Source organism: Panthera tigris, chromosome D3 (genome assembly GCF_018350195.1).
Source record: "Panthera tigris isolate Pti1 chromosome D3, P.tigris_Pti1_mat1.1, whole genome shotgun sequence".
Lineage (NCBI taxonomy): Eukaryota > Metazoa > Chordata > Mammalia > Carnivora > Felidae > Panthera > Panthera tigris.
Genome location: NC_056671.1, coordinates 93,700,388 through 93,713,601, shown reverse-complemented (window position 1 = coordinate 93,713,601; position 13,214 = coordinate 93,700,388). Strand labels below are relative to the sequence as shown.

Sequence of the window (13,214 nt, the reverse complement as noted above, 5' to 3'; positions counted from 1 at the left end):
CGGCGGGCACGCGCACGCTCACGTCGGCGCGCACGCACTGTCCGGCGCGGGTCCACGCCCGGAAGGACCGCAGCGCGGGACTCTCTAGGTGTCAGAGGTGTGTGCGGTTGGAGCGGGAGTGGACTGGGGTCCGGGGAGGTAGGGGGTGGGGAACTGAGGTGGGGGGAGACCCCCTCGGGGCCCCGCTCCCGGGCAGTGGCCCGCCGGGCGTCCCCTCGGTCCAGGCCCCCTTCCGAGGGTCTCGTGCTGGCCCTTGCGCCCTCCCCGCGGCGGGACCGAGGGGTGAGGGCGGGGGCGACGCGTGGCCCCCCTGCCGGCAGTGCGGTCTGGCCGGAAGGAGCGGGTGCGTGGAATTCGTGTCCCGCAGGTACCCGAGCGGCCCTGAAGATGTCGTACATGCTCCCGCACTTGCACAACGGCTGGCAGGTGGACCAGGCCATCCTTTCGGAGGAAGACCGGGTGGTCGTCATCCGGTTTGGACACGACTGGGACCCCACTTGCATGAAGATGGACGAGGTCCTGTACAGTATAGCCGAAAAGGTAACGCAGCTCCGCCGCTTCGTGTTGCGTTCCGTGATCAGCTTGCTCATTTCACCGGCATTGCTTTTGCTTGTCTGTTTGGCGGTAGAATTTAAAGTGAGGTTAGAATCCGTCCGGTGCTCCTTCTTCGTGCCTTTATTCCTGGCGTGCAGCACATTCGCTAGATTAGCACACGGATTCTTACCTTGTGGTGGGAGGCTGTGGTCCTGAAACTGTACAGGATAGGTCCTGTGGTTTTTCTGGGAGAAGTTTCCGCAGATTTTCAAATCTTAAAAATGATTCACGATTCCTTCTCTATAGTGCCATGAACAAACGCCTACAGGTTTTGGGAAGAACGATCGAGTTTACTTAAATAGTTTAGTTTAAAGGGTTGTCCATTTTTGCTACCTTGCTTATCGTACTCGTAAAGCAGAACTTTCATGTTAATCTGGTTTTCTTCTAGTCTTTTTTCCCCTTTACTCCACGATGCTCTTTATAAGTCACTTGATTTATAGCTTAGAGTGATTCATTTGCAGGAGATGTTAGGAGAGAATAGAATTGTGCTTTGTGGTACTAGTTTTCCTGATGTTTAGTGTTAGTCCCCTGGCTAGTCAGTCTTGCTTGACAACAGAAGTGCAGTCATTGGCAACTATTGTATAACGGGGGGCTGAGCGCTTTTCTAAATTTCCGCATGGCGATTTTTTTTTAAATGTATGTTTATTTTTGAGAGAGAGAGAGAGAGAGAGAGAGGGAGAGACCGAGTGTGAGCGGGGGAGGAGCAGAGAGAGAGGGAGACAGAATCCGAAGCAGTTCCAGGCTCTGAGCTGTCAGCACAGAGCCCATCGTGGGGCTCCCCGCCAACTGCCAACTGAGAGTAAAAGTAATGGAAGGGTTGAAGCCATCTTTTCTTAGGGATAAGGGGTTAAAACAACACCTTTTAGTAGGTAGCAAAGATGTGAGGATGTATTTTGTATTTAGGAAAGGAAAAACTATCTGATAACCTTCAGAACGCCTGGCTGGCTCAGTAGAGCATGCGACTCTTGATCTTGGGGTCATTAGTTCGAGCTCAACATTGGGTATAGTTTACTTAAAAAAAAAAAAAAAAAAAAAACTATCTGGGGGCACCTGGGTGGTTCAGTGGTTTGAGCGGCTGACTTTGGCTCAGGTCATGATCTTGCAGTCTGTGGGTTCGAGCCCCGCGTCGGGCTCTGTGCTGACAGCTCAGAGCCTGGAGCTGCTTCGGATTCTGTGTCTCCCTCTCTCTCTGCCCCTCCCCCACTCACACTCTGTCCTTCTCTCTCTCTCAAAAATAAATAAACATTAAAAAAAAACTATCTGATCTTCTATTGCTAGTTTTTACTGTTTCCTGTTTGGTAAGAGAGGCAAAGTGAGATGGGGTGATGGCATTGGGGACATTAGGGACCATTCGTGTGTGTCAGTCATCATGAGTGTCACTTGGGATACTTCCCCAAGTGCACCTCAGATATTCTGATTCTTTTGATCTGGGGTGAGGTCCAGAAACAGGCCCAGCTCCCCTGGGAATTCTGATGTGACTTTCAAAAACCCCTCAACAGAGGTCAGGATCAGAATGTGGGTGCTGTGATTAGCAGTCATTCCCCTCCTCTTCCCCAAGGAGCTTGAGGAGGTGCCTGGGGAACTCAGGAGAGCGGCAGTTTTCTGACGCTGGGGGTCCTCCCATTTGGGGTCAGAGGGCATAAATGAGGTGGTGCCAGGGGGTCACGCCTCGCTTAGGCTATGGTGGTCAGGGGCAGATACTAGCCAGTTGAGTCAAGAATTGCCTAAGGGCACTTTTCTGAGAAGCGAATTGTCGCTCTGTTGACTTTGAAATGACTTCGGGTGTGTGCCCCGAATTCTGTGTTGCAGGCGACCGTGTGAACACCAGGCGACGTCCAGCTCTCGCTGCCCTCAGTGCGAGGGTACGGTAATTAGAGATGTGAGGCTCGTTTGGCTTCTCATATCTGAGCAAAACCCAGCAAAATGCTTTTAGCTAGGAGACAGATTTTGTGTGTGAATGTAAGTTTTTAGGGACTTTTACCAGAGCTGTTCTTTTCTCATCCGTTTCTGTCAGTTACAGACGCTGTCGCTGGTGGACGTACTCTTTCTGGTATTGAACCTGTTGATAAGAATGGCTCAATTGGGCTCATTTTGAGTATTTTTCTTTGTTTTTTTTTAAGGTATTTTTTCTTTTGTCCCAAAATTTGGATTTCTGTCCTAATAAACTTTTAATATAATGTTATAGTATAGTTATTAAAAATGCAAACTTGAAATGCATCACGAGATTATGGTTTTCTTTTTTTCTTGGTATAAAGGCAATATGAGTTTATAATTCTGGAAGCCCTTTTTGGGGAATCTCAACAGGAATATTTGAAATTTAAAGTTTTAGTATAAAGAACAACTTAACTCTCTATTTAAAAATCTCCCTCTGCAGAAATGGCAGATAGTGGGGGATCTTCCTCATCTTGTTACGAGCCCTGTTTGGATACCCCAGCTGTTTTAAAGTGAGTAAAAGTTGCGCCGTTTAGGCTGGACTTGATTAGATTGTTCTCCTGGAATGTAGTGTGTTGACTTGATGCTTTGACGTGGCCGACCTCCCGACCCCACCTCATGCTGGAGTAGTTTGGAGCTGCTCTGAAGACGTAAGAGATGTGCTGAACGATTTTACAGATGTCTGGAGTTTGCTGGAGTGGTAATAAGCAAAGCTTCCTGATTAACAGCTGATTTTATACACAGCTTCAAAGAGAGACTGTTTGGTGTATCTCTGAGCTGTCTTGAGGTGTCTTGCCGTTTTGTAGGAGGTTCGTGACAGCTCACTGTTACCGAAATCCCATAATGGGGAAGAATAAACAGGACATTTAATTTTTGTGTGTTAAAAGCCCAAATAAGTAGTTTAAAATATGCAAAGCTTCAATGATATCATTGACTCATGAGCATACATTCTCATTAAATTGTATATAAGACAAATATATGTATGGAACATTTTAGAAATGACTTTAGAGAAGAGCATTTTTTTTTTTAATGTTTATTTTTGAGAGAGAGCATGAGTGGGGGAGGGGCAGAGAGCAAGGAAGACACAGAATCCGAAGCAGGCTCCAGGCTCCGAGCTGGCAGCACAGAGTCCGACGCGGGGCTCGAACCCACGAACCACGAGATCATGACCCGAGCCAAAGTCAGCCACTCAACCGACTGAGCCCCCCAGGTACCCTTAGGGGGATCATTCTTAAACCTCGCATAAAGTAAGTTGAACTCTACTGGGAGTTGATGTTCTCATAAGAGCCAACAAAATGTGTATGTTTGCTCTGGATTTGTGTTTCTGGAAATAACAGCCTTGGAGCTAGGAGCAAGCTATGAGGGGCAGTAAGGGTAGAGACCAAGCTTGTTTCTGCTGCTTACTACCCGTATGACCTTAAATAACTTGTCTGTGTGCCTCATTTTACTCATCTGTGGGAAAGGGATGGTAGTGCCTAACCCAGAGGGCAGTCATGAGGATAGGATGAATATAAAAGACTTCCAGAACACTTCTTGTCTCATGTAAGCAGCATGTTCCATAATTCTTAGCCACTGTTGTTAGTATCATTACCACTCACATCGCAGAGTTTTCGAGAGTTATTGTTGAGCTAATCGGGCAAATAGTAGTTGGGGAAAATAAAGTTATCGTGCAGTTTTTTGATGGCTTTGACATGAATTATCTAAAAATCGACTGTTATAAATAAAATACATAGTGCCAGTTGGCAGTCCATAAGATTTTTTCCAGCATTTTAGGTGGGTTCTTAGCCAGAGGAGGAGTCCCATACAAGAGGGTGGAGTGGTGGTTGGGGTCATGTGCCAGCCTCAGTCTCAGTGATGTGCAGGAGTTACTTTTTGGAGGCAAGTTGAGTGGCTTGTAGAAGGACTACCGAACAGTTTAATCCGTGACTTGGTGACGAAAAAGGAGGGGTGCTTATAAAACGTGTAGGCGGTAGAGTTGGAAATCATAGTTACTGTTGTAGACAATCAAAAGAATATGTACATTAAGAAACAACTTGATAATAGAAATGAAATTTGTACATAGAGTCGTTGGTTTTTAAAAGATCCTGTCGAACAGCCAATTAGAATTACTGCAAATATAGCAGGCAAAATACTATTTTAGACATAGTAAGACTTAGGCAAACAAGTTTAAAGTGCCATTTAAAAAGATGACTCCTAAAAAATGAAATAAATAAATAAATCCTGTGGGTAGAGAGGCAAGGAACCTAAAAAAGAGGAAATTCTCACGGTTAAGTAAACTTCAGAGACACACACATTAAAATAGTGTGCTATCGTTTCTTAGATATAGCAGAGCTAAAAAGGTGAAAGTTAATATTGAGGTACCTGTAGAACGGATCTCCTTTCAGGAGGCAGTTTGGCATCGTATAAAAAGCCTTGAGAATAGTCATACCTTATGCCTAGTAACCCCGCGTCTTCAATAGACGAAGTTTTATGCTCCACAAGACCTTTGCTATAACTTCTGTCATAACTGGAAACAACAGCAGTGTCTCATGATAGGAGAACATGGTGATGACCGTGAGCTCTAGCGTTTGAACCCTTAGACGCATCCTGTTGCCAGGTGGGAAACAGACCTGTCCTGTGGTCCTCACGATGGCTCCCAGGGGTAGGTGCTGGCACGTAGTTTGTCCAGGCTCAGAAACAGACGGTTGGGATTTAAACTGGGAATGTCCTGTTCACGGGATGGAATGTTATTTGGCTGTTAGAAGTTATCTTCTAACAGCTTCTTCGATGACATGGGCATCAGTTAATGATGTCAGCTGGAGAAAACAGAATGTATATGATTTCCTCACAAGTGAGCTTGTGGGTCTGGGGAAAGGGAAACACTTTTTGCTTTAAGACACCCATACTATTGATTTTATTTGACTGTCCTATATTTTTAAGTTTTGGGTTTTTTTTCCTTTTAGGTAGCCTGTATACCCCACATGGGCCTGAACTCCCACCCTCAAGATTAAGAGTTGCACGCTGTTCTGACTGAGCCAGCCATGTGCTCCAGCCCAGTGTTTTTTAAACAAGTTGTATAACTTAAGGGCATCTGGCTGGCTCAGTCCGAAGAGAATGCAACTGTTGATCTCAGGGTTATGAGTTCAAGGCCCACATTTGGGGTAGAGTTTGCTTAAAAATACGGGGCTGGACACATAGTAGTGGTTTTCTTTCTTTTTTCTTTTTTTTTTTTTTAATGTTTATTTTTGAGAGGGAGAGAGACAGGGTGTGGGCAGGGGAGGGGCAGAAAGAGAGAGGGAGACACAGAATCCAAAGCGGGCTCCAGGCTCCGAGCTGTCAGCACAGAGCCCGACGCGGGGCTCAAACCCACGAACCGTGAGATCATGACCTGAGCCAAAGTCGGACGCCCAACCGACTGAGCCACCCAGGTGCCCCAGTAGTGGTTTTTCCATTCCATTTCTATATTTTCAAAATGAACATTATTTGTTTATGTGTATTTTATTTTTGAGAGAGTGGGAGTGAGGAAGGAGCAGAGAGAGAGGGAGACAGAGGATCTGAAGCAGGCTCAGTGCTGAGAGCGTAGGGCCCGCCGCGGGTCTCCAACCCACAAACCCCAAGACCACCACCTCAGCCAAAGTCGGACACTTAACCTGCTGAAGCACCCAGGTACCCCAAAATGAACATTTTTAAAAAATTTTTTTTTAACGTTTTATTTATTTTTGAGACAGAGAGCATGAACGGGGGAGGGGCAGAGAGAGAGGGAGACACAGAATTGGAAGCAGGCTCCGGGCTCTGAGCCATCAGCCCAGAGCCCGACACAGGGCTCGAACCCACGGACCGTGAGATCGTGACCTGAGCTGAAGTCGGACGCTTAACCGACTGAGCCACCCAGGCGCCCCGGAACGTTTTTTTAAATGGAGAAAATACAGTAGACTCCTAGCTTCATTTCACTTTTATAAAACATACACAGAGTTTTAGTTAACTGTGGGTTCGTCAGTGGGGGTGAAACGTTCAGACCATGTGGAAAGCATCACGACAATTCATGTAACCCGCATTAGAAGCAGCTTGGATAAATGGTAGCTTTTCCAGGGGGAAGACTGGGTAGGTTGTACAGGTTTCTAGGAAGGCCCCTTGGTGCCGTGTGCGGTTCTCATCTGGCCGCCCAGATGGGTGAGCAGCCCCTTGCTTTCTGCAGGTGTTTGAGCTGCAGGAGCTTGAGAGCCTCCCGTCAGACCGAAGTGGCACCCCACCAACCCTGCGGGCAGGTCTGTTTGAACTCAGCGTTACGTGATTAAGCTCACACTGTCCAAAAACACATTTTTAGTGACATTAATGTGTTTCTTGTATTTCAGAATGCAAGCTTATTGTTCAAATTCACTCGATAAGCATTTACTGGTCCCGTGTATGAGTCAGGTACTGCTTGGCTCTGAGGACACATCAGTAAAGAGAACAGACGTGGTTCCTAGCCTCGGAAAGCCTTAGATTTATCTGGAGAACCATAGTGTACTTTACATAGAGGGGAAGAAAAGAATTAAGTACTGTGCTGTCGTTAGTTGTTTTACTTCTGAACGAGCTACCGTTTTCTTCCTCCTCATTGAAGGCAAAGGGAAGTAGGGCCTGCTCTCAAAGTCTCGCTGTAAAAACCAACGTTTATAGTGAAGATTGTATCGTTGAGTTTGGGTAATTGAATATCTTCATGTATGAAACAGGTGGTATATTTTGATCACTTTAAGAGGACGTGGTTTCTTGTGTCAGTTTCTGCTTTAACTTGGGAGATGTGGAGGTTCTAGGAACTGGAGCCAACTGGCTAAATAATTCACATTGAATCCGAATGGCATCTTGGGCTTTCACTGCATTGGCAGTTTACGCTTTAGGGGACAAGTGGACGTGTTTGTTTGGTTTTACTATAAGGTTAACATCTGTCAGTGTAAGTTGTGATAGCTCTGTTGTATTACATGGAAAGTAATAACGGAATAATGATGAAGTGAAACGTAGGGGTAGGCAGCACCTACGGATGCACAGGGTCCCTTTTGCCGGAAAGCTCTGCAGAGGCGTGTGCTATACTCCAGCCCTGCTGTCTGAGGGCCGCGGCAGTATGAAAAGAACACTTGCCACAGAGGCCATCTGGACACGCGGTGTGTGGCACACTCGATTCCACAGCTGCCTTGTCTTCTGTCACCAGGAAAGAGGGAAATGGGGGGTGGCCAGGAGGGGCCCCAGTTCCATGCCTGGGTCCCTCAGTAACTTCCCTCCTTTCGCAGCCAGTTGTGGGACATGTCCATATTTAATGCCTTCTGTTGGTCAGACCTCAGCCCTGCGCCGTCTTGCACTGTTTATTTTGAGAGAGAGAGGGAGAGAGAGAGAGAGAGAGAGAGAGAGAGAGAGAATGAATCCTAAGCAGGCTCCACACTGTCACCCTAAACACATGAACCATGAGCTCATGACCTGAGCTGAAAGCAAGAGTCGGACCCTCAACCAACTGAGCCACCCAGGCGCCCCTATAGGGGCCATTAAAATGTCATGTATTTTGTCGGAGAGATTCTATTTTGGGAGTTTGTTCTTTGGAAATAATGAAATATGTACATAGATTTAAAGGTAAGAATGTTCACAGGTGAATAATTGGTACTAATGAAAAATTTGAATTATTTATTTTCAGGAAAAATCAGAAAATAATGGAGGAATGATAAACTAATGACATAGCTGTTTGATGAAGTATTATGTAGCCCTGAAAATTGTGCTTTGGGAAAGTATGTAATTTGTATAAGAGAATGCTCATAATTAAAGCAGGATATAAAGTACTGTGGCATGGAATGATCATATTTTGTTAAAGCAGTATAAACAGATTAATATGTGTGTGTGTATGCCAGAAAAAATGGGAAAGAGTTTACCAAAAATATATTTGTAGCAGGGTGCCTGGGTGGCTCAGTGCGTTGAGTGTCTGACTTAACTCAGGTCATAATCGCATGGTTCGTGGGTTCACACCCCACATTGGGCTTTGTGGTGACAGCTCAGAGCCTGGAGCCTGCTTCAGATTTCTGTCTGCCTCTCTCTGCCGGTCCCCCACTTGCACACACACACTCTCTCTCAATAATAAACATTAAAAAAAAATACATTTGTAGCAATTCTGGTGGTTGGGACTGGAGGTGATTCTGTCTTATTTACAGTTTTCTGAGTTTTCTAAATCTGCTATGATGAATCTGCAATTAGAGAAAAAAATGAAAGAAAATTTGTTGTGTATAGTATTATTTGGAGTAGTAGTCTTAGTATCTGCATGTGTGCACCCCTGGATCAAAAAGGCAGGTGTGCAGCAGATTCTAGAAGAGGGTTTTAAAATAGTGGTTTCCTGTGTGCAATTAAGTATTTGTAGAAGTACAAATCTGGAAAAGTTTGAGATAGGTTATTACTGGATCAGCATGAATGACGTACCTGTGGACATTTTCGGTGGGACTCTCATAACTTGCTGTTGTGAAAATGGTAAAGCGAGGCGTAAGCAGCCAGTTGTCAGGAGCCCGAACGTGCTGAATCATCTCCCTGTGTATTAGCTCTGCTGGGAAAGAATGTTGGGGACTTGGTTTGAAAATTGTCCACTTATATACAAATTCTTGTGTTTGTTTTTAACGTGCTTTTGTAGAATAAAAAAATGGTGTGTTACTGTACAGGGTTGTTTCAATCTCTCCTAGGTGAAAAATTTTGCAGTTATCTATCTTGTGGATATTACAGAAGTGCCTGACTTCAACAAAATGTATGAGTTATACGATCCATGCACCGTCATGTTTTTCTTCAGGTATGTTCTCTTAAACTTGTCATTTCAGTTGAATATTGTTGGTCTGGAAGTTTGATGTAATCAGGAGATCTTTATATTTGATGGTATTTAGGTAGTAAAGTCAAGTAACGTCGTGAATTTTAAAAAAGTTCTGTCGTGGAGATTTAATTTACAAAGGAATCACCATTTGATGTTTGGTCAAAATTTCTTACCGTTTATTGTTAATACAGAAGTTGGTAAATAGCAGTGTTAAGCCTTAGACCATACTCTGAAAGTAGAGCTCCCTGGCTGGCAAGGAATGTTTGGGTGGATTGTATAGGGTGTGGATTAGCTTTATATTCTGTGTAACAAATGAGCACAAGTTGAGTAGCTAACACAGCACCACTTATGAGCTCAGTGCTGTGTCAAAGTTCGGGCAGGCTCAGTGGGTTCCCGCTCAGGGTCTCACCAAGTCAGAATCGGGCTGGGCCCTTACCTGGACCGTCAGCCTGGGAAGAAGCCACTTGGTTCACTTGGGTTGTTGGCTGAATGCAGTTCCTGGTGCTCACGGGTCCGGGGTCTCTGACTCCTTGCCGGCTCTACGCTGGGACCCCTCCCTGCTCCTGGAGGCCCTTCCGCCTTTGAAGTCTGCACAGTCTCTGAGATTTCCTGTTCTGCTTTTAAGGGCTGTGATTGGAATAGACTCATCCAGATAATCCAGGATTATCTCCTTATTTTAAAGTCGATTGATCAGAAACTTTTGGGACATCTGTCAGTCTTTATGCCCCATCATATCACAGTCCCAGGGAATCGGGCAGGAAATTCACAGGGTTTAGTGTAGGATTTTGCCTACCAGTCTGCCCTCTGGCTCCGAAAACTCACATCCTTCTCATATGCAAAATCAGGTATGGACAAGGCTTCTTAGGCTCCTGGACACCACTTGTCTGTGGCCCCAGCTCTCCCAGCACACGGTGTGGGACAGCATAGGAAACAGGTCTGGTTTCCCAAGGGGACGTGAGGAGGAAGGGGGCCGACGCCCCAGCCCTGGGAGGGTGCTTGCCTGGATTTTCCTCCCTTTTTCATGAAAGGCATTCGCAGCTGGGCCATTTTCCAGCCTCCTTCAGCCAGCAGCACATTGGGTTCTGTCATCTCCTTTCACTGTACCCTCTGTCCCTTGCAGCCGAGTCCCTGGCCTGGGCATCGGGGAAGATCCGTGAGGCACACCTCCCTCTCTTGTGACTGAACGTTTTGGCCTTTAGGGCTTTCCTGGGCTTCAGCAGTAGGTCGTGTGGCTTCCTTATCCCTGTACCCCCCATTCTGCAGCCGTTGCTGGATTTCAGCACCTTCTGCCATCTGGAGAGGCTGAGAATTGAGTCTTTGTTCGCAGTTCTCACACTAGGTTGTCTCTCTCGTTTTGCTGTGAGCACCAGGGAGAAACCAGACAGCACCTTCAAGACTTTGCTTGCTTTCCTTCAGTTGAATATCCAAGGGCATCAGTCATTACAAGTCCTTCCCACAGAACCGCAGGATGCCATCGCGATGTCCTGCCAAGTAACAGGGTCCCTTTCCTCCACCCCCAGCAACGCGAGGTCCTCCCTTCCTTTGGAGCCGGCACCGGCTGTGCTCTCCAAGTCCGTGTTTCTTCTCACGGGCTCTTGGAGGCAGTCTAGGCCTTTTCTGTCGTGCTCTTCAAAATTCTCCCCTAGCCCTTCAGGTGGGAGTGAGGCTGAAAAAAAGAAGCCCCCCGCCGTCTGTGCACATGGGTGTTTTAGGACAGAGGCTGCACCAGAGAGAGACGGAACGTCTCTTTCTGCCACCCAGAGTTCTAAGACGAGGCGTGGTGGCACTTCAGTTAATGTTTTCACTAAATGTATATATATTGAGTCCTGCCAGGTTTTGTGGTCTAGTGCTGGGACGCGGATCCTGCCATCAGGGAACTTCGTAGGTTGGGAACAGCTGAGTAAATTAGCAGAGGGAAACAGGTGCCAGAGGGCGGGTATTTATAGGCACACAAACACTGAGTCAGGGTGGCGGGAGCTAAGTGGCAGCTGGGATAGGTTTGGGATGAGCTCCAGCCTTCTGGGGGGCGGGCACACGGCATGAGCTTCATGCTGTGTTTGGGAGCCTGAGAGGACACGGAGTGGCTGGCGGGCGATGGTGGGAGACTGCTGGGGGAGGGGGCGGGAGGGAAGGGTCCAGACACCCAGATCCCCCCTGCCAGGGAGGGGGAGGGGCAGGGTCCAGACCCCCCAGATTCCCGGGCCAGAGTGAGGATGTGGAATGTTATCCTAGAAGTGAAATTTTGTGGCAGAAAAGGAACATCGGATTTGCCTTTTGGAGGCTCACTCCGGTTAAAAGGTGGCCAGACCAAAGACTGCAGGGTGGATGGAGCACTTCATTCTTAGGGAAGTGAGGAGTTAAAGTAATTAAAACTAATCAGTCTTCAGCAAACCTGGAAAAATTAGTGCATCAGGGACAACCAGGGTTAATATCTTCTATAAAGTGCACATATAAATCATTGTTAAAAGTAGCCTCTTAAGAAATACATTTGTAAAGAATTGTCTATGTCTCTAATCATAAAAATCCAAAACATTATTAATTTCACAGTTAGTAGGATTTTTAATGAAATGTACACTAGGTGCTCACAAGAGCACCGTGAAAACTCATCCATTGTGTTTCCTGAGTAAATTAGTACAACCCTCTGGGTCCAAGTGACAAAAACTGTGTCCTTTGAGCTTTCGACTACCCTGTAGGGTATTTGTCCTAAGGAGACAGAGAAGAGTGCAGAAAGAGCTTGCTCCCCACGCAAGCTGTGTGTTTTTAAGTAGCATTTAGGTTGTTTTCATCTTCTCCTGAATCATGGTGGATCCTCTTGACTGTGTGTTCTTCTCTTAAATGATGTTTAACGAGAGTTTGTAAAGGTGCAAAACAGAAAAGCCTTCTTCATGGAACTCTTTTTTAGAAGGATTCTTGTGAGCATTGACCCCCCTGTCTTCCTCTTTGCAGGAACAAGCACATCATGATTGACCTGGGTACTGGGAACAACAACAAGATCAACTGGGCCATGGAAGACAAGCAGGAAATGATAGACATAATCGAGACCGTGTACCGAGGCGCCCGGAAGGGTCGGGGCCTGGTGGTGTCTCCAAAGGACTACTCCACAAAATACAGATACTGAGCTCTCAGCCCATTCTCTGTGCATATAAATGTTGTGGAGTCCTTTTCATGTGGAAATACCTTGAACTATTTAAAGCCTTAGAGCATTTGGACACGAAGAAGTAAGGGTTGCATGGCCTCAACTTTCCGGCCGCCGGGCCATTGTATTTTTATATTAGCAAATATCTGTAAATACCTAGCTGAGGTAAATAAAATACGCAGTGATGGAAAGCCATGATTGCTTATTTCTTGAGAAACTTGACATACAGATCACTGATCTTGGTAGTCAGAAATTAATCGTAATCTTTACCATTGGGAGTGGAATTCGGGCCCATGTCCTATGGGGCCGCCGTGTTTTATACGCCTGGCCGTGGGCGTCTCTGAGACCTGCCGTAACAAAGTACGCAGACGGGGTGACAACGGAAGCGAGGGGGCTCGCACATCCTGCCGGCTAGGACTCCAGATCCAGGTGTGCTCGGGCTGGGGTCTTTGGGGCTGTGATGGAGAATCTGTTCCCTGCCCCTCCCCCAGATTCTGCTAGTTTCTGGCAATCTTTGGCTTGACGCTTCACCCAGATCTTCACGGGGCCTCCTTCCTGTGTGCGGGTCTGTGTCCAGATTTCCCCTTCTTACAGGGACACTGGTCATTGGATGAGGGCCACCCTTCCCCAGCATGACCTCATCTTAACTAATTATACCTGTGATGACCCCATCTCCAACTAAGGGCACATTGTACTGGGGGTAGAACTCATAGGAATTTATGGGGATCACAATTCAACCCACAACAGAGTCCAAAGGCTTGAGTTCAGAAA

The 13,214-nt window shown here is 46.5% G+C and overlaps 1 protein-coding gene across 4 annotated transcripts; it reads left to right on the top strand.

The window, feature by feature from the left end:
* The first annotated feature begins 35 nt into the window (after positions 1-35).
* Positions 36-12,638, top strand: TXNL4A (thioredoxin like 4A). Of its 4 annotated transcripts, none has more exons than XM_042962578.1 (4): positions 36-97; positions 368-540; positions 9,186-9,289; positions 12,254-12,638. In XM_042962578.1, exons 2-4 carry the CDS (start codon positions 388-390, stop codon positions 12,423-12,425), a joined length of 429 nt encoding a protein of 142 aa, XP_042818512.1. In that variant the 5' UTR covers positions 36-97; positions 368-387; the 3' UTR covers positions 12,426-12,638. The 4 variants fall into 4 exon arrangements, with proteins under 4 accessions (XP_042818512.1, XP_015394193.1, XP_042818513.1 ...); XM_015538707.1 differs by lacking the exon at positions 36-97 and adding an exon at positions 2,969-3,038 and having other exon boundaries at positions 454-540; XM_042962579.1 differs by lacking the exons at positions 36-97; positions 368-540 and adding exons at positions 6,015-6,171; positions 6,701-6,770.
* Positions 12,639-13,214: the final 576 nt, after the last annotated feature.

Excerpts from the sequence above, each read along its gene's own strand:
- TXNL4A (XM_042962577.1), top strand. The coding sequence starts at position 6,579 with ATGGTAGCTTTTCCAGGGGGAAGACTGGGTAGGTTGTACAGGTTTCTA. Across the intron at positions 6,771-9,185 it reads CCCACCAACCCTGCGGGCAG|GTGAAAAATTTTGCAGTTAT; the intron begins GTCTGTTTGAAC and ends AATCTCTCCTAG. Across the intron at positions 9,290-12,253 it reads ACCGTCATGTTTTTCTTCAG|GAACAAGCACATCATGATTG; the intron begins GTATGTTCTCTT and ends TCCTCTTTGCAG.